The 22,902-nt window shown below is 39.5% G+C and overlaps 1 protein-coding gene across 5 annotated transcripts in view; it reads right to left on the bottom strand.

Annotated features, from left to right (window-relative positions):
* PTPRR (protein tyrosine phosphatase receptor type R) overlaps positions 1–22,902 on the bottom strand; it is a 141,885-nt gene that overhangs the window by 15,220 nt on the left and 103,763 nt on the right. For all 5 annotated transcript variants that reach the window (XM_068669200.1, XM_068669204.1, XM_068669202.1 and 2 more), the window contains 4 exons: positions 18,384–18,570; positions 12,881–12,965; positions 6,040–6,119; positions 3,806–3,943 (listed from right to left, as the gene is read on the bottom strand). In XM_068669200.1, the coding sequence (XP_068525301.1) occupies positions 3,806–3,943; positions 6,040–6,119; positions 12,881–12,965; positions 18,384–18,570 (490 nt within the window). The remainder of the gene's footprint in view (positions 1–3,805; positions 3,944–6,039; positions 6,120–12,880; positions 12,966–18,383; positions 18,571–22,902) is intronic.

Here is a 22,902-nt window from a genome sequence, read left to right as displayed (position 1 = left end):
TTAAGCTAGAAAAAAAAATTAAAATCCCAGCCAACTTGCATGCCAGTCAAAAGCCTGGGAGTCTTCTTACTTCTTGTAGAAAATGTCATCTTCCAACCATCTTTCAAATTCCTCCTTAGGATGCATTTGCACGGAGTAGCTCCCTGATGGTGCCCTCAACTAATAATTTGTATTTCTGATCTGGCTTTTTTTTTTTTTCAAAAAACAAAAACATAATTTCCTGGCCTGAACAGGAAGTTCATACAACAAACAGCATCTCACATGATCTTTAATTTATTTTGTCCTTTTTCCTCCCCTCTGTGACAGGGTTGTAGGCTTAGGTTCCCTCTGTCCCCTGTCCTATCTCCTTGCATCCCACCCCTGTTGGGTGCTGGGCTTCACGTGGCAGCTCTGGAGGTGGATCTCCGTAACTGGATAGGATCTGGCCCTGCCTCAGCCCAGGGCTGGCACCTGCTATTTGCCACCGTCTGTGAGAGGAGCATCGGTTTTGTGACTTGCCAGAAAGTGCTTCTGTTGCAGTCTAGTTTCCCCAGATAATTCTGCTGAATGGAGAAAGGATTTCTCAGCTGACTGGTTATTTACTTGCTTTACTTTCTCCGGATTTGAACCCTCTGAACAAAGTTGTTTTAACAATTCCCAAATATGCAAGTGAAGGTACTTGTGTTCAGCTTCATTTCTTTTCCTGTTTATTTTTCCTTATAGCTATGCCAATAACTTTATACATTAACTGACCCAATAACCAGCCAAAGACACAACATTAATGAATAATTATAGCAAAGCTTCAGTTCCAGAATCCTGCCCTCTATTGACTGCCACTTCTAACTCAAGCACGAGAGTTATACTTTAGGAGGGCTTGCAGGATTTGCATTTATATACAAAAATCCTCAAAGTTACGACCAGATCTTCTCAAGTTTTATAACCCTGAGACATCTCTACATTGGCAATAATGAGTGATCTTCAAAGAGCCTCATGTGAATTCTGCAAAAGGTAATATTTCTGATTTCCAAAATCTACTTTGCTATGGTTAGAGTGCCTATAGACTGAGGGAAAAAATGTTGCATAAAAAGTGATATGAGGTTTTAATAATGAGTTAACAAGATTGTCCTAGATAATGACTGACAACAAGATTTCCATTATCTGAGTAGAATAAACATGCGTTGTTTCATGCATCTCTTAGTGCTAGCTCTTTCTTCTTGCAGAATGGTGCACAGTAGTTTTATTTATGCTTCCCAAAATATGTTTCTTGATTAACAGGTAGAAGTTCCTTTGCTGTGCACTCTCCTTGGCCAGGTAGATTTCTAATCTGTTCAGACACTGTTCAGTTTTTAGTAAAAGTTTTACAGACTCTGTTTAAAATATTCACTGCAGACATAATTTCTTTAGCATTATTCTTGCTCACTAAACAATCTCAATTTTTTCATCAGACATCAAAATGAAGAATCTAAACAAAAAGTTCATGTTCCATGTTTTCTCACATGGCTGAAATGAATATTTTACTCAGCATTCTACTTTCACATTATATTTTCATCCATCTTACAGAAATTCCTGCTACATTGAGTCTTAACTGTTTTTCACCTCATGAAAGGAACTAACTCCACAGAAACCTGTGTGTATAATCATTTCACACAATTTCCTTTCCTTTTGCAAATTCATGACATCTGTATATTCAACTAGGGAATTGATGTCCCAGATAACTTTACTTACGCCAAATTAATTTATTGTTGAGCTTATTGTTTTTCATGTGTATGTTATTTCAGAGCTCCCTTCCCACAAAGTACTTCATACATTCTAGTACAATACAGTTGAAAGGGAGGTTGGTGATGTTAACACCAATTGAGGAAAGAGACCTATACGTGTGAATCAGGTATGGGAATTTGCTTGTGCACGTGGATAAGTACATGAGCATGCTTTCAAATATGAAGGCATTTGTATGCGTGAATATTACCAACGTACCTCCCAGAAAATGACAGAAATACAGCAGACCACAGAGAAGAAAATATATCAAGCACTATTATGCTAATTAACTTCTGTTATTGCCTTCCTCATACACCGCAAATACTTTAAAGTTGAATTAATATTCTTGAGCACAACCGTTAGCCAGGCTGTTTTCTTTTCAAAAGCAAGAGAGGCTCCAGGACAAATGTGCTAACAGTGGGAGAGTTCCTAAGGTTTCTAGACAGGGCAGGACAGCTTGTGCAGACACAGCCTCTCTATATAGCCTGGGAACTACTTGAGATTCTCCACCCTTTCTATTAGGAGGAAATTACCACCGCCAGGCCACAACAATGCGGATAAACACCAGAGCTGAAGGACTGCGTAACTCAGGTAAACACAGGGCTTCCTGACACCTTGGAAACCACTGGGCACTTCTTTCAAGTCATTCTTCTTGTACAGTGTCAGATGTGAGTGTTTAAACAGGCAGTATTTCCTCAGTGAAATATTTATTCTTTTGGACAATTGGGTTGTAGTAGCTTTCCTACAATTTCAGGATTAATCCTTTTAACTTAGGCTTCTGGACGCTGGATTGAACAGCCTAGTTCAAAATGGCACCTGGTTTGGAAATATGTCTTGGGATATTTTCTAGCACTGACCTGTATTTTGCATACACTTGTCTTAAAATCCACTGGATTTTAAAGCCACTTCATACTAGAAGGCCAAAGTCATGGTGACAAAGAGCCAAGCATTGGTCAAGTGCAGCAGGAAGGAAGAGTGCGTTGACTAAGTCCACCTTTAAATGGGGCAGTGAGTTTGCACCATGGAAATGCACCCAGGATCTCGGTCCCCTGACCACTGAGACTGGGAAATTTACCTGAATAAATTCTGTTTCTCTGTCACCACATTCAGCTGACTCTGAAGTGCAGGGAGGTGAGTGGAGCAGGGGCAATATGGCCTTGGTACTTATCTGACAAGGTGCTGAGGCGTGGTTGAGGCACCTACCTGGAGATGGGAAGAGCTCCTTCATCTACCAGTTTGGACACAAGAAAGAAGTCAAACTCCTTTAAATCAGTCTTTCTTTTGTCCAAAAACCCTTTAAACCACTTCTATAACATTCAAACTTCCAAAACAGAGCTTTCTATTGGCCTGCTGCACAGGAGAGTGTTTTTTGTTCTTAATGTCTGACAGCAAAGCACAGACTCTGGCACTATCAAGGAAAGCATGGTAAAAATTTATATAAATACTAGATAAAGCTATTAAAGATGTAGTTGGGAAGCAATCCAACTACACAGAATACATAACAGGAGCTAGACGGCCATTAGCAATTAAAATGCTATTGTCACCTGAACTTGGTACTAAGGAAAAGAGATACGTGTTTCCATCCTGGCTAAGTCTCTCCATAGTATTGGCATTTGGGAGCCCCAGCTCTATCTCTGGGATGATCTAGATGATCTGTTGTACCTGGAAGGGTTTCAAAAACTGCTATTACAGCAAAGTACAAACTTCAACCATGTCAGGAAACCTCTAATCATAACACTACCCATTTACACATCTATTTTTTACATAACAGAAAGTAACAAGCAAGAATTGCAGAGGTGACCACCAGATAAATTAGGTGTTTCTTAATAAATAATGAAACCAACAGCACAGATCTAGAAAAAGGAATTTCTTTTTTTTTTTAAACATGTCTCTTTTGATGGCTACGCAACTGGAACAGGTGTGATTGGGTTCCCTAACATTACTTTTCACATTACTAGTTACAAGAGTACTTAAGAGCTGGTTATCTGCTGTTTTACTTCCATATCTGCTAAGTTTCTTTCTACAGAATGCAGCCATTGCAATAATTTCTTGGTCTGGCTAGTTGTCATACCTCATTTTTTTCTTTCAGCTTTGTGATCATAACAATGACAGGGCTATCTTCTTGCCAAACCATCTGCCAGAAATCATTCACAGTATTAATCATGGGTCCCTGCGTTGCGATGAAAGCCTTCTCTTTACCTCCGTATCCCTGGTTTAGAAACAGACACAAAAGCATTTACTTTAAATTCATGTGGTCAACCAAAACTGCAGGTGAATGTCCTAAAAGAGCAGAAAGAAGAATCTGGAACTGAAAAAAAAAAGAAGAAGAAAAATTATTTGAACTGAAAACAATTATGAGTAACAGTAGAGCAGATCAGAAATTTTTCAGTAGAACAGTTTTTCCTCTGAGAATTACTGATTCAATGAACTGAAATGATCCTGGGCATACATCAGTCCCTCTCAAATTTCTCTGCTTACTTGGCTTCTTCTAGCTTACCCTGTTTACAATGTAGTTTATGGTCAAGAAGCCAGATAAAAAAAATGAGAACAATAAAACTGTTTCTATGAAGATTTATGACAGGAAAAAAAAAAAAGATTTAAAATACATGAATGCTTGTGAAGGCAAGGACTCTGAATCTTTGCTAACGGAGAAGCAACTTTAAGAGACCTTATATGAGGGACAGCATCAGTACAGGGAGTCCTGAGACACAAGGCAAAGAAAGGTTGGGTAAACAGTGGAGGATCAGAAGGGAGGGAAAGGCAGGAAGAAATGGGAAAAACATGAGACTGCCTTCTTATTTTTCAGGTGAAAAGGAGAACTTGGGAGTTTGTGCAGTGACAGGGATCCCAACAGCAGTGCAGATCAGGAGAGCCTAGCAATGTGGGATGGGAATGACTGCAGAGCAGTTGGAGGTGGTGTGGGGGTCCCTAACCACAGCAGTTTCTTTTGGGTGCCTTTCTCCCTGGCTGAGCTCTTCTGCACTGTTATGCATTGTATGGACCAACAGGATAGATCCTCAGCTGGTACAAATAGTCCTCTCTCTGCTGACCAATTTGCCTGAATGTACTGTCAGAGATCAGTGTGTCAGGACCCCAGTGAGCTTAATGATTTCATTTCACCACTGACACCACTACCAGTGGCAGCAGCAGGAGAAATCACAGTATTTGGGCATGTGGGGTGGTGGCAGAGGGCAGGGAGATCCCAGAGGACTCAAAGCGTGGCCTGGCTGATGGAAGAGTCGTGCTGTTGCTCTTGAAAGAGAATTGCTCTGCTCGGTGACATGATGATGTCTTTCATTCAGAACACTGAAAGTACAGAATGTAATGTGAGGCAGCATGAGAGGTGTGAGGGATGTGTCCGTATATATTCATGTACTGTTACTTAAATAAGCAATATCATCATTGAGCTCAGGGGCTGTAATTTCAGTTGCAGTAATACATTTATTCCAGCTGAGGATCCAGCACATAACTAATCAAAACATTTAATTTTGCAGGTAAAGGACTATACTCCTAAAACATTATTGAAGTAGCTTCTTAGTATTCTATGCAGCATACATTGTGTCAGGATTTTAAGAAGACTCTATGTGTGTCATTGAGGATTACTACGTAGCTGATACTTAGAAATAATACTATCCAACAGGGTTCATACTGGTAAAGTGCTTGCACCATGTAACCACACAATATAGGGAGTAAACAGGTGAAAAAATGTGCATGCTGGAGCCCATGTGTATATTTAATACATCTGTTTATGCTCCTTTGCAAAAGCTGTTACAATATCCATTTAATTACTTAACTGGTGATTTCAGGACTATCAGTTCACATAGTTATGTATGAAAAAAAACACATCAGTACTGAAGATGTTGGTACGTAACATGACTGGCATGAGCAACTGTAGAGCTTATATTACTATTGACTCTGATCTTTTTTTTTTACCAAAATACCAGTATTTCTGTCTCCGTTAAAAGGTAGCCTTTTTTTCCTTCCTATAAGGCAGCGAGACAATAAATACTAAATACAGTAAATACTGAATTAAACAGAAACAGTGATGAACGTGTTTCTCAATGTTTTATATGTATTTGATAACCTTTTCCTTACTGCAGCCACTTTAGCACATTGATGGCTATGTGGTCTACGGCACAAACAGATCATGAAACTACTTCCATCACAGCAATGTAGACAAAAAGATTATAGGATTTATCAATGCAGATGGGTAGGGATAAAATGAGTGGTACCTTGGCAAAAACAGCTATTCAGTTGGAAAATCAAATATTCTCAAAAGCACAGGAAGAGTGTACATTTACTTACCCTAATGTAGTTAGCATTTATGTAGGTACTCAAGGAGTCAGATGGATTTTTTGGTTTCAAATACACTCTGCTTAGAGGATCTAAGAGCACAAGGAAGACGGAAATTGAAAAGAAAACCCATAATTAGAAGATTTCTATAGAGAATCAAAGACTTGTTGAAGAAAATAATCTATGGTTATTCGGGGTTGTCAAGCACTACAGCATTATGCATGATTTTTTTTTATTTTTTTTTTTTTGCTGCAAAGACTCATCACGTGAAACTAAGGAATACCTACACTGCACAGCTCTGGGCTGTGTAGAAGTATCTCAGTAAGCTGTGGACATTACAGGAATACTATCATGTCTGGGCAATGTTCAAGTAAGTTCTAATCTGCCTATGTTGAGTATCCAGCTGACCTGTCTAGACTGTCTCTGCAGCTTGTCATATCTTTGCAGGATGCTAGATAAATATACCAAGTCCTTTGGATTCAGCTTAGATACCTCTGCATGAAGCTGTGCTGTTTCAATGACTACAGTTGGATTTAATTTAAGAAAAGTCCTCCCCGCCTGGGGTGAAATCAGCTATGTGTTTCTATATCAATGCAATGTTCACTGTACAAGTCTGGACTAAGTGATCCTTATCTTTTCTTTCAGCCCCCTGTTCTCATCTGACGCAATTTGTGAACACTGGTGTGTAACAGGCTATAGAAAAAATGCCAAAATATGGAAACATTTTCCTTCATGCTCTTCTTCCCTTCACTGTCTTGGATGACCTAGAATAGAATGGGGCACGGTTCTGCTGACTGTAGAACTGGGGGTTAAAAAATTCCCCCTGCAAATGATGTTTTTGTTTGTTTGTTTGTTTGTTTGTAATGATGTGATTGCCCATGTACTAGCCTTTTGGAATTAAAGCCAGTAAATTCTCAATTACATACTGTAATGGAGAGAGAAAAGGAGAAGGGAAATGAGATGCCTATGTAGTGGCTCTGTAGGGGCACACTTTGGTTTTCTTTGCACCTTTTCTGAAAGAATATTCTAGTTTTAACAAAATGATATAGCAAAATTTCTGTACTGAAAAAAAATAATAATTTCTTCCATGAGTTTGCTTCATTAATTAAGTAGAATCATCAGCTTTTTGACAGTGTCCAGACCCCTATTAGTTTGGAAATGGTCTCTGAATAGCTGCTGTGTGAGTGCAATCAAGGCAAAGTGTTCAAAGATTTTTACATGGACGCTGAACTGTAGAGTAGTACGAAAACACTATTTATTAGGTGGCCCTGCAGTTTACACCAAAAGATATTATTGATGTACGTTTTGCTGCAGCAAAAACTGGCACTTTCAGAGTTGCTTCTGAATTTCTTTTGTGACTTTTCATCCTGTTCCTATGAAAAGATAAAACCTTTGCAAATCAAAGGAAGAGACAGGGCGATCCCACACATACTTTGTCCTTTTCCCCCTAGAGGTGACAGGAGCTTCGTGGGAAGGGAGTGGAGCCAGTACAGGACTCATACCCGTGTTATGAAGTATGTTTCTTAAAATGGACAAATGAACGAATGTCTTTTAATTCAAAGTCTGTGCATGGAAGTCTTGTCCTCTGTGTTAACAGCACTACACGAAGCCTGCTTAGCTTGTGTTACAAGTCTCTTTGTACTAGCTCTCCCAACTTTTTCACTTAGAGCATTTTTTTCCCCCTTAACAATATGAGGACAGGAAACCTCTCATTCCTTTTCAGCACAGCGTGATTATTAGCCATTTCCACAAATGCCTCAGGCTACGTGGCCTTGAAAAAACACTCGCTTCCTCCAGCTCACACAATGCCTCCAATTCTGATGTAGCTTGACCCCTACCTTAAAAAACCTCTTCCAAGCAGACTCAACATCCAGCTTATTTACCGTACCTTGGGATAAATTCCTCTGTTACTAAGGAGCGGCTAACTCAGCTTCAGAATTTAGGAGACTTTCTTCCAATTCCAATCAACTAAACAATCACTGCTTTGGAATAGAGATCTTTTATAAATTAACAGTCCTAATCGTTTCTGAAATAGATAATTGCTGCACACATTGCTCAGAAATGAGGAACACCTGAGCACTGCTCAAGATCTAGAGCCACTAAGCAGTCACTGCACACAAATGGAAGTAATTAGCTGAGTTCTGTATGACAAATACCTCGGAGGTAATCATCTTCTCCTCAAGGATGGCAAAGTCTGAGAGTCTGAAGCTACAGTGGGAAGACACAGATGGTGGCTGCAAGGCTGAATTCATCAATGTTTGTAAAACATCTTGAAGTGCAGCAGAGCTGTTAAGCACTTGTAATTGCTAATAAAAAATGCCTCCTACAATTTTGACTGAGGCAAAATTACTGCTGTTTTTTCCATGTATCTAGGAAGTCTGGAATAGCTCGCCCATTAAAGTGGAAGAGGCTTCCTCTAGCTCCATCTTTAACAAATTAATACTGGTATGAATTTACCAGGCTGGAGGAATAAGAGGGAGTTAAAGTGTCTGTAGCTTCAGAGGAGCCATGAGAGGAGCCCGTATAGGGATGGTGTTGCCAGACAGCCTTCCCAGTGCCATCGATACTGGAGTTTTATCCACTGTATGAACACCACTTTGTCATGAAGGCTCAGAGCTTCATCCCATTTCTCAAACTATTCTGCTGTGGGTTGTTAGTTATTTTCCCCTTTCATTTAGACCGCTGCTATGTACTAAATTCTTTAGGGCATGGGTATGTCTGTTCTTGTAGTACTTCCAAGGCAAATCACTTGTTACTCTTAGTCTAGTCCCAGTTACCTTACTGACCGTAGGACTCAAACGGTGTAAGAAGGGCTATCCTTACGGTATTTCTTTTTCCTGGCCAGGAAAGGAAAACAAACATTTTGTGAGGCAGGCTGCTGCCACACTTGCAGCCAATGAGTCATACAGCTTTCAGATATTGAAGCGTTTTGAAATTCACCCACTCCTATTTTGCCTGTTTTTGCTTGCAGCCTATAAATCAAGTATGGGTTCTCGTATTCTTTGACAAATATTGTAACACTGAACATGGAAGAATCATACCAGACTGTATCCCTAATCTATGCCAGGTACAGAATAGCACTATAGGGCAGGGAACGGGTATTAGACGTGCAAATAATACAACAGCCTCAAAACACCTCATGTACGAAATACCTGTAAACTACATGCCATTTTTAAATCTCATCTGAGTCACTTCCCAGTACGTTCATTACAGATCAGGATTTCCCAATGGAAAACCTAACAGATTTATGATGGTGAGTGTTACTACACTTAAAACATCAGCACTAGAAAATAAAGCTTCATTGATGCAAAGGGAATCTCTCGTATCTTCTAGAAATAAGGTTTGCCTAATATCTATTTGTATTTTTAACTATGCAGCCTAACATTAATTAAATAATCAATTACAATAGTGGCTATTATAATTAGTATATGATAACAGTTACGATACTGGTGACTACAACTAGGACACATTTTGTCAAATCACATGGAAATACACAAGTTTTTTGATGAATCCATGATGAATTCCCCCAAGATCAAACATTTTTTTCACATTCTGCTGTGAAAATATGATTTTATTTATTTATTTTTAGATTTGTCTCTAAAAATCTGCAGTTGATCCTTTGCCTTCGTTAGGGAGCAGGACTGGAGCAAACAGGATAGAGTTCATAGTCAGGACTATAGTACAAGGGAGCTCAAAAATCCTCAGCAAGAGAACGGTTTCCCAGCATCTGTCTATAAGCTTGTGTATGAACGTGCTTTGTTCATACAATTCAGATTTAAGTTTCACCTTGTTTTTAAACAGAGTGCCAGAGCCAGTTTTAGTACAAACAACAACAGCTTGTAGATTTGTGGGTCTGACCCACCAAGTGCTTTGCACCTTCAAGTGCTTTGTGAGCAAGAGCCCACGCACGCTCTGAAGCACCACAGCAATTTTACCTGGTTTGAGGTGGAGAAGTGAAATAGGAAGGGGGAAAGATACAGGTCTTTGAAGCTGAGGTCCTGCTGTGGTAGGGGCTGCAGGAGACAGCAGGTGAAGGGGAAGGTGTGCAATGAGAGGATGAAGAGGGGGTACCAGGGCTGGTGTTCTGCCCCACGGATGTAACCATGGTGAGACTGTAGGACTGGGAGCACGTTCAGAGGGAGCCAGAAGTGCTGTAAGCGGATGGTGGGGGAATGCAGCTGAATGAAGATATGGAGAGGGGTTTAACAGGACCAGTAGGTGGCATCTTGGTCAGGAGGAGGGATGGAGAAAGAATGATCTCAAGGAGCAGTCTAACCACTTGCCTTGTCCCTTCGTTTGGAGCATTAGCATATTGCTATGAAACAAACAACACTTAGAAAACTTACAGAGGCACCCTCACATTTGTATTTGAGCATTGGCTATACTATACTGCAACTGAAACATCTTTCACAGAATTGTAACATTTCCTGAACATCACAGTTTTCCATACAGAAGTGATTTTCACGAGGCAGTCATTTTATTCCACCAGCCTGCGTCTGTCTGGGTAGTATCTACTAACATTAACCTGCCCCCATGCACCCTGTGACAGAATTATCTGCGTTCGAGTTATCTCTTAGAAAATGAGAACATCCTCCCCAGCGTAGAGGGTGGAGTGGGTAGACGGGGGCATTTTTAGAGATAATCCATCAATCTCAACGTCACTTGTCACCACAGGTGCCCCGATTCAAGAGACGCGCCCAGTGCTGGGAATGGAAAAGCTGACACGGGTGCGCTAAGCAGTAGGTTGATATCATCTGAGCAGGAAAGCAGGAAGGCTGCTCTATTTAATCATGCAAATCGTTTCCAAACCTTTTTGGACTGGGCGTGGGTGTGCGAGTATTTATTATGAGCGTGTGCCTCGCTCCTCAAAATATCTCCTTTGAAAAAGCTTGGTGCTAACACACAACAGACCTTTTGATTTCTGTCAAGGAGGGTTACAAAGCGCCTGTCAGAGAGTAGCTATGGTGCACACCGGCAGTAAGTTTTGACTGAAAATGTGCCTCAGAGTCAGCTGCATGCCCCAGCTAGCTGGAAGTGAAAACACAAAGGCATTCTGATTCTCAAAACTCATCAGCATCAACTGCGGCCCAGCTGCTGCGGCCCAATTTGAAACACATGCGGCACCGAAACAGGGCTCTTTGCACTTGCAAGGTGTTGCTGAAGGCAAACCTGATGCTAGGCGCTGTAGGAAGGGGGATCTCCTTAAAAAATGCTGCCTGTCAGGCAGAGGGAGGCTTGGGTGATATCCTGGCTCCGCCACAGCCGATGGCAAACTCCTGCTTTCGTCAAAGGGGTCAGGATTTCGCCTTCTGTGCACATCCTGTTGACACTGGGCCAAACTGTCGGGGGCCGCTTAATTTTCTGATTACTTGGTAACTGATAACTTGTATTCAATTGCTTTCATTTGTTTAATTCCCTTCAACATCCCACCACTGCACTCAGCCACACACAGCCATTCGCTGCAACAGAGGAACCGGCCCTGGAGGCAGCGGGAATTCTGCTGGTGGCTGAAGGGAAGCGAGGGCTCAACACAAGGGGTTTCTTTCCCAGCCATGTATCGTGTTTCTGAGACCAATCTAGCAGCTGAAGGCCACCTTTTTCATTAATCTGACTGCAAGGTCTTTGGATGGTGCGATCAAGTTACAGAGCATCCAGGCTCACTGAGAAAAATCCTGTAATTTAAAGTGTGCGAGTTCGTATACTCACTCGTATTAGTGTATAACATAGTTCTACAAGGACATTACAGAGATAATTAGAAAACAGCTTCCTAGCTGATAGGACATGCTATCATTTAGAAAGTATTCTTCATTCCAAACCCAAGCAAAAAGTTGTGTTTACATTTTTCTGTGGGAGTGTCCCCCAACAGTTAGAGTCACAGAAGTTTTCCACTTCAATACTGTCAAAATATTATAAAAGCACGACTGTTCATATCTATATTTAGTGCAATATTTAAAGTTCTGCAACCTATTTTGAAACTGAACACAAAACAAAATGATTAATGAAAGAGAAATGGAATGTCTCAGTATCCCCCAAGAAATGTTATAAAAATAGTTCAATTTCAGAGAAATGTGCATTTTGAAGGAAAACTATTCCACTGAAAAGTTTTCAATCACCTCTAATTATAATAAAGCAATTGTAACTATGTCAGAAATAAATTATTTGGGCCAATGAAAATACAGAAGCAGTATAGCAAAGCAGTAATATCTCCACGGCAATGATGAGGCAGCACTGTGTGAGAGTGGTTTTCTTTCTAGTATAAACAGATTCCCACAAAGCCATGCAATGCATGGAGAAGAAGAAAAAAAATCAAAACAACAAACCAACAAAACCCAAATAACAGAGGACTTATAAAGTAGGAAGTCCACTATGAGAAAGGATAGGATGCAACTGCTCTTTTAGTCTGGGCGACTTAAAGTGAGACAGGATCCCAAGTAGCTTGACCCAACCGGAGGGAATTCAGTGATGGGGTGCACACTGCAGGATGGTGTGGGCTGTGATGCAGGCAACAGCCTTGGTCCTCTCATTCCCCAGACTAGGGAAGATATTGCAAGGCACAGCGCTCTTTCTACCCCTTTGCTTGAGCTGATGTCCAGAGAAAACCAGCATGCACCCCGGCTGCATTTCCGCAAGTGGTTGGGATGCAGCCAAAGTGTACCTACTGACTAAGGCATCCATGTAGAGTCCTGCATTGGCCAGTCCTCCAACACTGGGCTTTTCTTTCTACATAGACTACAAATACACTTATGAGTAGGTAGACAGTGATCAAAGATAAAGACAGATAGATTTTCACAGCAATATATTGTAAAAGAAGAACTAAATTCCGTAGTAGGGAACCATGGGATAACTCACTTACTTGGCAAAATTGTTTTATAGCGGTTTTTAGTTCCATGACTTGGGATGTCAATTTCTTTGGGATCCACAAAATTCATTGGTATTTCCTATAAAAAATAAATTAAATAAGATTGGTGTTTCCGAAGGAGCCATGCAGGAAATTATCACCAGAAGGCCATCTGCTGTTACACAACTGTCTTTTGACATCAAAGTTATTAAGAAAAAAAGTGGTTCCCACCTCAAGCCTGTCAACACCCTTCCTTTAATAAACACAGGAGTTGCATATTGAAGGGTTGACTTCCAAGGAACACTTCTGATGAATTATTAAAAGCAAGGTTTTTATAGGATTAGGAGATAGGTTAGAAAACACAATAGTACTAGAAAAATGGAGTTGAAAAGTGCAGTATCATACCAGAACAGAGAAAAATTTTACATAAATGGACCAGGAACTATCAAAACAATTAAATATTAATATATGTCTGCTTTTTTTTTTTTTTTCTAATTTTGTGCAAAGCCCTTAACAATGTCATTTAAAGATTTTATTTGTTTTTTAAAGACACTATTAATCTTTTAATACAGTCTAAATACTCTAAAGCATAATTAAAAAATGAACCCACTTCTCTTCATTCTCCTTTTGACTTTTTAGCCTCTGAGAGACATTGTCACCTTTAAATCTGCAGTTGTGCAAATACCTAATGTGACAATCTGCTCTTGATCAGTTTAAAATCACTGTTTTTCAAGTTGTTTGTCAGAATGAAAAGCAAAATTCCTCCTAGTTTTTGTTGAACAAAATGCTTCATTTGGTATAAGGAGGGAAGAATCGAATCACATTGATTCTGAGGTCCTGAAGAATTGCTACTGCTCTTTTAAAAAAACAACAAAAACTTCTGGAACTGGTAAAATGAGACATAAGTTTATTTTTATTTATTTATTTTTTCCATGATTTGGGGGGACATTTTACCAGACAGGATATGCAAGATGCTTCAGTTGACTCAAATCTTCATTTTTCACTGATTTTTTTTGGCCACCACTGTTTAAATTATCTTCGTGTAAGCTGGAATTTGATCTTTGGTAAATTAATACTTCTGCTTAAGAGCAAAGTCATTTCTAGAGACTTCAGAACTCCCTTACTAGCCTGGGACATTTATCCAAAGAGACAGTGGCATATTATATAAATGCCTCTTGCAGACACATGAGGAGGCACAAAAGGTATTTGCTCTTCCCCTTTTCAATGCAAACCTCCTTTGACTTGAGCCGCTGGAAAATTTACTAAAGCATTTTCCTCCAAAATCAGCTGTTTTTTAAGTCTACAGCCTGTCCTGGACTTTGGCAAAACTCAGAAGCACGGCTGTCATCCTTCAGACCCAAGTACTTGTGGGGCCAAGGGCACAGACAGAAATCTGCCAATAGGCTGTGGATCACAGCCATAGACGGGTCACTTATTGCGAGGCTGGCTATGAAATGCAAGAGGTGATTCCAGAATAAAATTCAGGATAGTATGGGGAAAACATCCCTGCTAGCAGGGGAAAATAAGCCCAGCACAAACACTTGCAAATTAGCACACAAAATCTGTAGATGTCTAGACAATATATATCAAATTGTTTTAGTAAACCAAATTGTTTTACAAAACATATATAATATATATATTTAAATAATTATAAATAATTTATAAGGTGCACAGTTGCATGCGTGTAACTACACGTCCTGCATATATGCCTTTGTTCATGGGCTACTTCACCTATTTGGGTGATACTCTGGCTCACACTGGACCTTCAAATACAACAAAAACTTTGTTTTGCTTATAAACAAAGAAATATGATTTGGGTCTCTGAGAGCAGAGATAATGTGGCAACATTTATGAAAATTCAGGCAAATGTTTTTTATACCCATCCCTCCATTTTGATGAGACAAAAAATTTATAGATTTATCTAGCTGGCATTTCCCATGCACGATTGTATTTTCTGACATTCCAGTGTTTCAGGAACATGAATTTTTCTGTTTTGTCACCAAATTCCCAAGTATTTTTTGAATAGCAGTAGCTCAGGCTACTGAAGAAATATATGCTGGGAAATTTATATATCTTCCTCATTGCCAAATCAGGTGCATTCCCTCAGTTCCCCCAAGTAAAACTATTCAAACTTTCTGTCAGCCAAGGAAAAAAAAATAAAAAGAATAGTTCTTTTTCTTTCTTAATAAATATTGTGGAAAAGTTTTTTGATGCTGACTAGTTTTTACAAATAAAAAGTATAATTATTAGTTCTCTAAACTGTTAATTAAAAAATAATAATTTTTTAAACCAAAGATAACCTAAAACTGATCATGCTTTAGTTTTCCATTGAAAACTTTGAACATTTCTCAATTTTTAGCACACTTGGAAGATTTTCATGGGAAATATTCATTTTAGTCTCAAGAAGACTGCGTTACTATATTTTCTTAGCTAGTTAAAACAAGCCGAGTGAATGGAGCGGGCAATGGTTATATATTGCGAACTTTGCATGCTTTAAGTTCCTAATAAAGCTATTATCTGTAGCAAGGAAGACATTAAACAGAAACTGTTCAACAGCTTCTTCTTAAAACATATTTAAAAGAAAGATTTAAAACCAGAACAGAAAAGCCATGATCTTTTCAATAGAATTCCTTGAAAAAAATGAATGACCAGAGTTATGTTGTGCCCCACTGAAGGAAGAATAAAATGTGAGTATCCATTGACCCAAAGCCATGAATGGATGCTGTGTGAGAAGATTTGGGTAAATGAGATGCTGTGGACATGCCAAGTTGTTTGTACAAACTGAGTTCTAACATGGGGGCTTTAAACATGAAAATGTTATTTCTTCCAACTTTCCTGTCTAAGCTGCAGAATGACAGAAAATGGATGGCACAAATGGTGATAAAAGAATGTTGGATGCTTAAAATTCTTTCCATGTACGCTGTCTGACCATTTGTTGGTAAAACAACCTAGTGATTTATTTTTCCTGAGCAAATGACTTTCACTCTAAACCCTGTTTCTGTAAAGGTGAAAAAAAGACAGGACTGTTTTATAGGAATGCTATTATTCATAATGAAAAACTACTCAGACTAAGATGGCACTCATCTGTTTTACTGACTTACATGCACAAATTGTAAAGGAAATAAAACTCCAAGGAATCACATGCTCAGGCATGTTTAGAAAGAATTGAATTGCCTGTATGCTTTTGTTAAGATCAGTGTTGTATAGGTCTTCCTGCTCTTATATGTCCCATTGGGATACACGTTTCTGTGAGTCTCTATTTATTAAATCTGAGCTATTAACCAGTCTTAAAAAGTTTTGCTTGTTTAGTTTGGTTTGCTAATGAGTTGTAAAAGTTAAAAACATTATGCTAATATTGGGTTGGGTAGCTTTGTGTGTTAGGTTTGTCTGATCTGGTACCCTCTGATAGCAGTAAATAGCAGGACACCTGAAGGAACTGTAGGAACAGGATGAGCTTTTCATTTTATTTATTTATTTATCTATCTATTTATTTATTTATTTTTAACCTGGCCACCTGATTGCATTCTTTTAGCAAGAAATATAATGAATTTTCACTCATGTTCACATTCTTGCTACTCGTGATTTTATAGGCTTCTGTTAGAGCCTATAAAGGACTTTCCTAGTCAAAGGAGTCCTTGCTTGAGTCTATCTAGCATCATTGGATACAGAAGCTGCTCTAGCCTGTGATTATATTCACCATACTTCCATACATGCTTCGAAATGAAGTGATCAAAGCAGCTTGCACTTCTGACTGTCATATAGGTTTTTCCACCATCATAAAGATGTTTTCTATTTTATTCTCTATTCCTTTTCCCATGACTCTTAGCCCTCCGTTTCAGAACCGAATGAAGTATATAAAACTATTTCCCCCAGACACATAACATTTTATTTCAATCCTGAATTTCACCTACCTTGTTACACTCATATAATCCATCTGGAACTTCTTTGAAGTCCATTTCTAATTTTACTACTCTTCATAATTCAGTATCATCATCATACTTTGTCCTTACTATTTATTCCCTTTCCTAAATGGCTTTTGAGCATCTTGGTCAGTACCACATCTGAAATAGATGCCACTGGACAGCCTCCTTTCAGTCTGAGAAGCAACCGTATAGGCTACAAATCCCTCCTATGCTACAAACACTGTGTTGCTTCTTCCCTGATGTACTGCATTTGCTCACATAACTATTAGTTTCTTTGCAATTTCTCTGATACATACACCAGACTTACAGCTCTGTAGTTCTCTGAATCTCTTCTGGAGCCCTTCTGGAAAACTCTTGTTAACTCTGCCCTCTGATTTCCCAAATACTGGCGCCCAAGTGTACACCTGCCCTGTTAACACATCAGTAACTATAAATATGAAGTCCTTCAGGACTCCTGGGCCCAGCTTATTCCAGTGTTTACTTTTTATACAATTTATTGATTTGTTCTGTTCCATTAACACTTCAATATCAGACAGACCCTTTAGCAATCTGTTTTAATCTACTTCTGTCGCACAGGTAGGAAATTCTGTATGTTCATCTGTGGTGACCACGGATATAAATAACACAAACACTTTTCTCCTGTCACCTCACCTTTTCTACCCTTTGATCTTCTACTGATCCTCATACTCTTTGTTATGTTTTGTGCTTTTGATCTATTTAAAAATAAAGCTATAGGGTTTTCTGTAAGTTCAAAACCTTTTTTTTTGGTCTGCCTTATTCAGCTTCCACATTCAACTGGCTTCTGTTTACGCTTTATTCCATTTCCCTTGTAAAGACTGTCTCCGTTTTTCTGATAGACATTTTTATCTGGCTGTTTTGCAATACCAGTCTCTTTCAGGTCTTCCTGAAGTAATATTTAATAGTGTGTTTTCCCTGAGTTAGTTTTCCTCCTGTGATTTGTTTCTTCCTGGCCACTGTCTTGGTTTTACCTTCTTACCCTTTTTAATATTAAATAGAGTTGTAGGAGACTTTCTTTTTTTTTTTTGGTCTTGTAAAAGACCAAAAAGGCCCACAGTAAGGAGTGTTTGTTAAAGAAATGTTCAACTGACTCAGGAGCTGCTTCTCTTTTTTGGTGTCCCTGTCTGCTCCAGAAATGTCATTTATACCGCCTAAAATTGTAGACTTCAAATTATAAACATTACTAGATGATGTTTACATGGGGATAAACAAAACCTCCAATTATTACTGTGTTTTCTGTCATCACATCCTTTATGATCCCTCTGAAACTGTCACAGCATTACAGTCCTGGCTGTTTGTACTGCACCTCTAATACAACATTTATCCCATCTAAGAATGGAACTTCAAACTGGAAAGAACCTGTGTTATCTACGGCTATAGGTAACAGTTATTTATGAACTATTTATCTCAGTGAGTTCAGATTTCTAAACATAAAATACCACCTTGGAACAATCTCATCAGCCATTCAGAAATTATTTGCACCTTGATAATAAAATGCTGCCCAATTTTTTTTTTCCATAGTTTCTGTTGCGCCAATTATGTAAAAATCCTCGTTTAAAGCTTCTTGTTAAACTCACCATGAATTCTGTTTGAAGTAAATGAGAACATGCGACTGCGTCTCGGAGCTGCTGCCGTGTCAGGACGCGGCCAGCTGACTGCAGGTATTCCATTGCCACCTTTTCTCGTGGAGTCGGCACAGAGACGAAAGGTTCAACACTTCCCAAACTACTCATATCCAAAGTCAGAGAGACATTGGATCCTCGTCTGCATTAGAAAATAATTAAAAGTTACATCACATCAGTGTTCATTGTAAGTCCCATACTCATGCAGCTGATCCTGAGTTAGTTATGCATCATGATTTTCTGTGTAGTCACTGGGATATTTGAATATGCAAAGATTGGTTTCATTGGAAGCACTGGGTGGCCACGAAACAAAGATTTTACAGATCACCCCACCTCTTGAATCTAACAACTAGTTTTGAAAGAACGCTCTTCTAGGGAGGAACTATTTGGATTATTCGTAAAAGTAGAAACAGCTCCCTGTATGCTACTTAATCTTTGTGGATGTTAAATGTGCAAGTGGTATGTTGGTAAGGAAGAAATGTTTTGCAGAAAGAAAAGGGAGTTTATTTCTAACATATATATAAAAAGCTGGAAATAAATTCACAGCATTGTGTTTACATTTTTAAGAATCTACGCAAACATAAAACATAGAAGGGGAAAAAGTGATAAAATCAATAGAAATTAGTGGAAAGGGAGTGCCAACATTGTGTATACCAAGTCAGTGGACAACATTTTGGGTGAGGTAAGTGAGAAGTGAGAAACATAAAACCATGATAAATCCCAGGAGAAGGAATGGTCACAGACATAGAGCGGTTATCCAGAAATGCCAAACATCTCACATAGGACAATCAACTTCATCAATGTTTCCACATTTGCACAAGAAAATAATGTTTGATTCAATCACACCTTTGAGCTGTGAAAATACCAAGAAAGCACATTTCTGTGTGTTTGGCATGAGCGCTAACCTTTTTGTTGCTTTCTTCAAACAACACTTTAGGAAACTTTTTTCACAGTTTCAACCCATTGATCAAATGTTACCTAATCAGCCCTTAACTTGAGGTTTGTCGATGGCACTAAATCCATACTCTGTGAATTGTGATGACTAAACACACATCCATAAGCATTAATCAAAGCTTCTGTATTTACTAATCTGAGTTTGTTACTGTGAAGACTGTGAGTTAGCCACCTACCTCTGAATTGGGCTACAGATGCCCTGTCAGTGTAAACACATCTCTAACATTTACCAAGCAGCACTGTGCATATAGAGATGTGACAACACTAGTTTCATCCCCTTAACAGTAATACATATTACCACATATTACTATAAATATCACACAAACTTCACCAGACAGTATCTGTGAGGCATCTGCTATCAATACTGGGGGAATGCTTTCCTTGAGTCTGCAGTGAAAGTTGTGTTAATGCTTGTCTTTTACTCTCCTCTCATTATCCATGAGTGGCCCATAGATATTTGAATGCACACATATTTGAGTAAACTATTTGTCTTTTCTGATATTGTGACTCTTTACTTCAGGCTGGTGTTGCTGCTTTATTTTTAAACTTTTTTTTTTCCTGCCACCAGAATGAGTGCTCTTAGGGTTTATTGCTTTCTTCTCTGGCGGTTTTGTTTTGTTCTGAACTAGCTTCCCTCCCTCTCATACATGTCAGCAGATCCTTCATGTAACTTTATTTTAAAAAACTATTTCTATCGTGTCATTCAGCATGAATAGAAATGATTTCAGCCACCCACCTGCCACTTAGCAAAACACAAAACAACAATCACCAAGAAAAGAGACCACCTGATGGAATCTGTGAATCTCAGATTGTGCCATACTGTCCATGAGCCTATTTCAGCTTAAATGATGGGTGGTGACAGAGACAAATTTGTTGTCCAGGCACACAGATGGCAACAATGAGTCAGTGGCAGGAGCTGAGGTGGGAGAGGCAAGATGGAGCTGAGGTGGCTGCAGGCAGCTGGATGCCTCCTGGGGTAAACGGGGACAATTTCCTCTGTCAGAGGGAAGACAGAGGGGTATGGCACTGCTAATTCAGCTAGGAGGAAGGCAGAACTGAAGTAGCATCTTGAGCAGAAATGATGAGCAGCTGTTACATGTTACACAGAGCAGTAGTGCTCTGTGGCTTGCTGTGCAACCTCCATAGCATAGAGGTCCCGCCTGGTGGCTGCCCTCTGATGGAGGGCTCTGGCTCACATACCCGAGCCACCTCCCCAGGGACCATTCCTGTCTGCAGGGAAGTCAGTCCTTCAGCTCCATGCCACTCTGCGAGGAAAACATCCTGTTAGACTGCTTTCTCATAAAAACCCTCTCACTTAAGCACCTCTTCTGGCCACGAGTAGCAATTTATTCCGCGGAAAAAGGCAGTCCCTCAAACAGGTGGCTCTGAGGGCTGATATCACAAAACAGATCTTTTGAAAACCAGCCAGAAATTCACAGAAAAGGTGTGCAATGAACATCTCTAAAGCTGTTTTGACTACCTTGGCTGAGGAAAGGGTAGCAACTGAGACCCAGCCATACTTCTGGAAGAGCCTACTGAGATTTCCTAATATAGAGGAAAAGTATTCTCATTGTTTAGTAACAAAGTACAGTGAAAATGTTAATATTTTCTTTGGCTTTCATATTGTTATAACTGACAGTCTTGGCAAAAAGGCTATTTCCTTTTTAACAACAACAGAAAATATACCTGATCTAATTATAACTTTGAGTTTACAGCTTTTACCATTTATGGGGATTATTGAGGAATACCAGTGTTGAGAATCAAATAACTTACTCTGGAAAGAAAAAAAAAATAGTTTTCACTATATATTTAACACATTAAAATCTACACAGTGAATAAAAACTGAACATAAGACAGAAAATAAAGAAGTCTTTTTATAAAGACATAGAACGAATAATAGCTCTAAAGGTAATTCCTCCATAAAAATAGGCACCTAAACACTTCTAAGAAGAATGCTTAAGCTAATAAAAAGATTTTAACAATGTTTACATTAGTTAACTATTGCCAAGATTAACATTAATTATATAGACCTCTTTACTCTGTTCAGGGCTATGATGAGAGAAAGGGCTGAAAACAGGGCATTTTGCCTGCTGTTGAAAGATCAGGGAGGGCATGAACCCATCATGTTATCGTATGCTGTACTGTAAGATGCTTGCAGTCTCAGATCCTGCTCGGGACTCTTGGATTTTAACTATTTTTCATAGTTAAATTCTTCACTTTCTGTAGAAAAAAAGAAAGCAGGAATTCTCTTCTGGTGTTACCACCTGAGAAAGAGGTGAAGTAGTGAGCAATCCTTTATCCACCTTATTGGAAAGAATGCACAGTACATCAGTGGGACCAATGAATCTGCTACTCAGATAACTAATTTTTCTTGGACCCCTCTAAACACTTATACATATACATATACATACATATATATATACACACCCTATATATACATGTATATACATGCACACCCTGACAACACACAGGTATCCTTCCATTTCAATTACAGCAAAGAAGCCATACACATGATTTTTCCCTTATTTCTGAATATTTACAATTCTATGCTACAATCCTCTAAATAACTTTATCTTCTGTTCCCCGTGTTAATAGCCAAAGTAGAGAAGATTGATTTGCTCCTCTGTAAGTAGAGCTCCCTGTCCTGGAATCCCCTTGAGGTTCTGTCTTGGTGGGGATGAGCATTGTGTGAGGAATCTGAGGAATTGTAAACATTCATGACAACATTACATTAAAGTCAGCAAGAGACTAACTCTTCCAACTTTTCACCAGCTGGGACAGCCACCTCATTACTGGGTATGCGAATAAGTGCAATCAGGAAACCACTTGTGTCTGTGTATTGTCTAGTACCTCAGAGGGGGGCCTACTACATACTCATGGCCCTATTTTCAATAAGGCAATAAGAACACGTCCGCTAATGAGAATCCACTGGAGGATTTTTAATTGTGCATTTATAGAAGCAGATTTTATTGGAGACATGATGAAAAAATGCAGTGTTTGTTTGAAAATTCTCAAAAGGAAGCTCCACCTGTCCACCTCAGAGGGCCAACAGGTTACCCAAGCCTATTAATCATTAGCAAGGTCATTTCCAGGTCTTCCCTGACCCTAAAATTAAGCCGCAGTCGGTGATTATGAAAATCCAACTACCCAACATGTTTCTCCCAGTTGTTTATTTAAGCCGGGCAATTTCTTTAAATACACCTTTCCATGTTTATTCAGCACTCTTGAAAAACGTGACGCCCAGATTCCCCGTCCTGGGCTTTGCCTGGGGCCTGGGGCCCACGGGCAGCCATTGCCCTCCGACCCCGCCATTGCAGGCCCGGGCGGTGCTTCCTCTCGCAGCCGCGCTCCTCGCCCCGCCACTGCGCCTCCAAGGGCCACAGGCAGGCCTGTGTCGGCCCTGCAGGTGGAAGGAAGCCATTAATTAGCGGGAAGAGCAGAGCTGGCTGGCTGCGGCTGCTGGGGAGGGAGCTGCTTCGCGTCCTGAGATCCTGCCTGTAGGCTGGGATGCTCCACAGGG

Source organism: Anas acuta, chromosome 1, assembly GCF_963932015.1.
Source record: "Anas acuta chromosome 1, bAnaAcu1.1, whole genome shotgun sequence".
NCBI lineage: Eukaryota > Metazoa > Chordata > Aves > Anseriformes > Anatidae > Anas > Anas acuta.
Note: the sequence above shows the minus strand (reverse complement) of the source record. Positions and strands in the feature narration are given on the sequence as shown.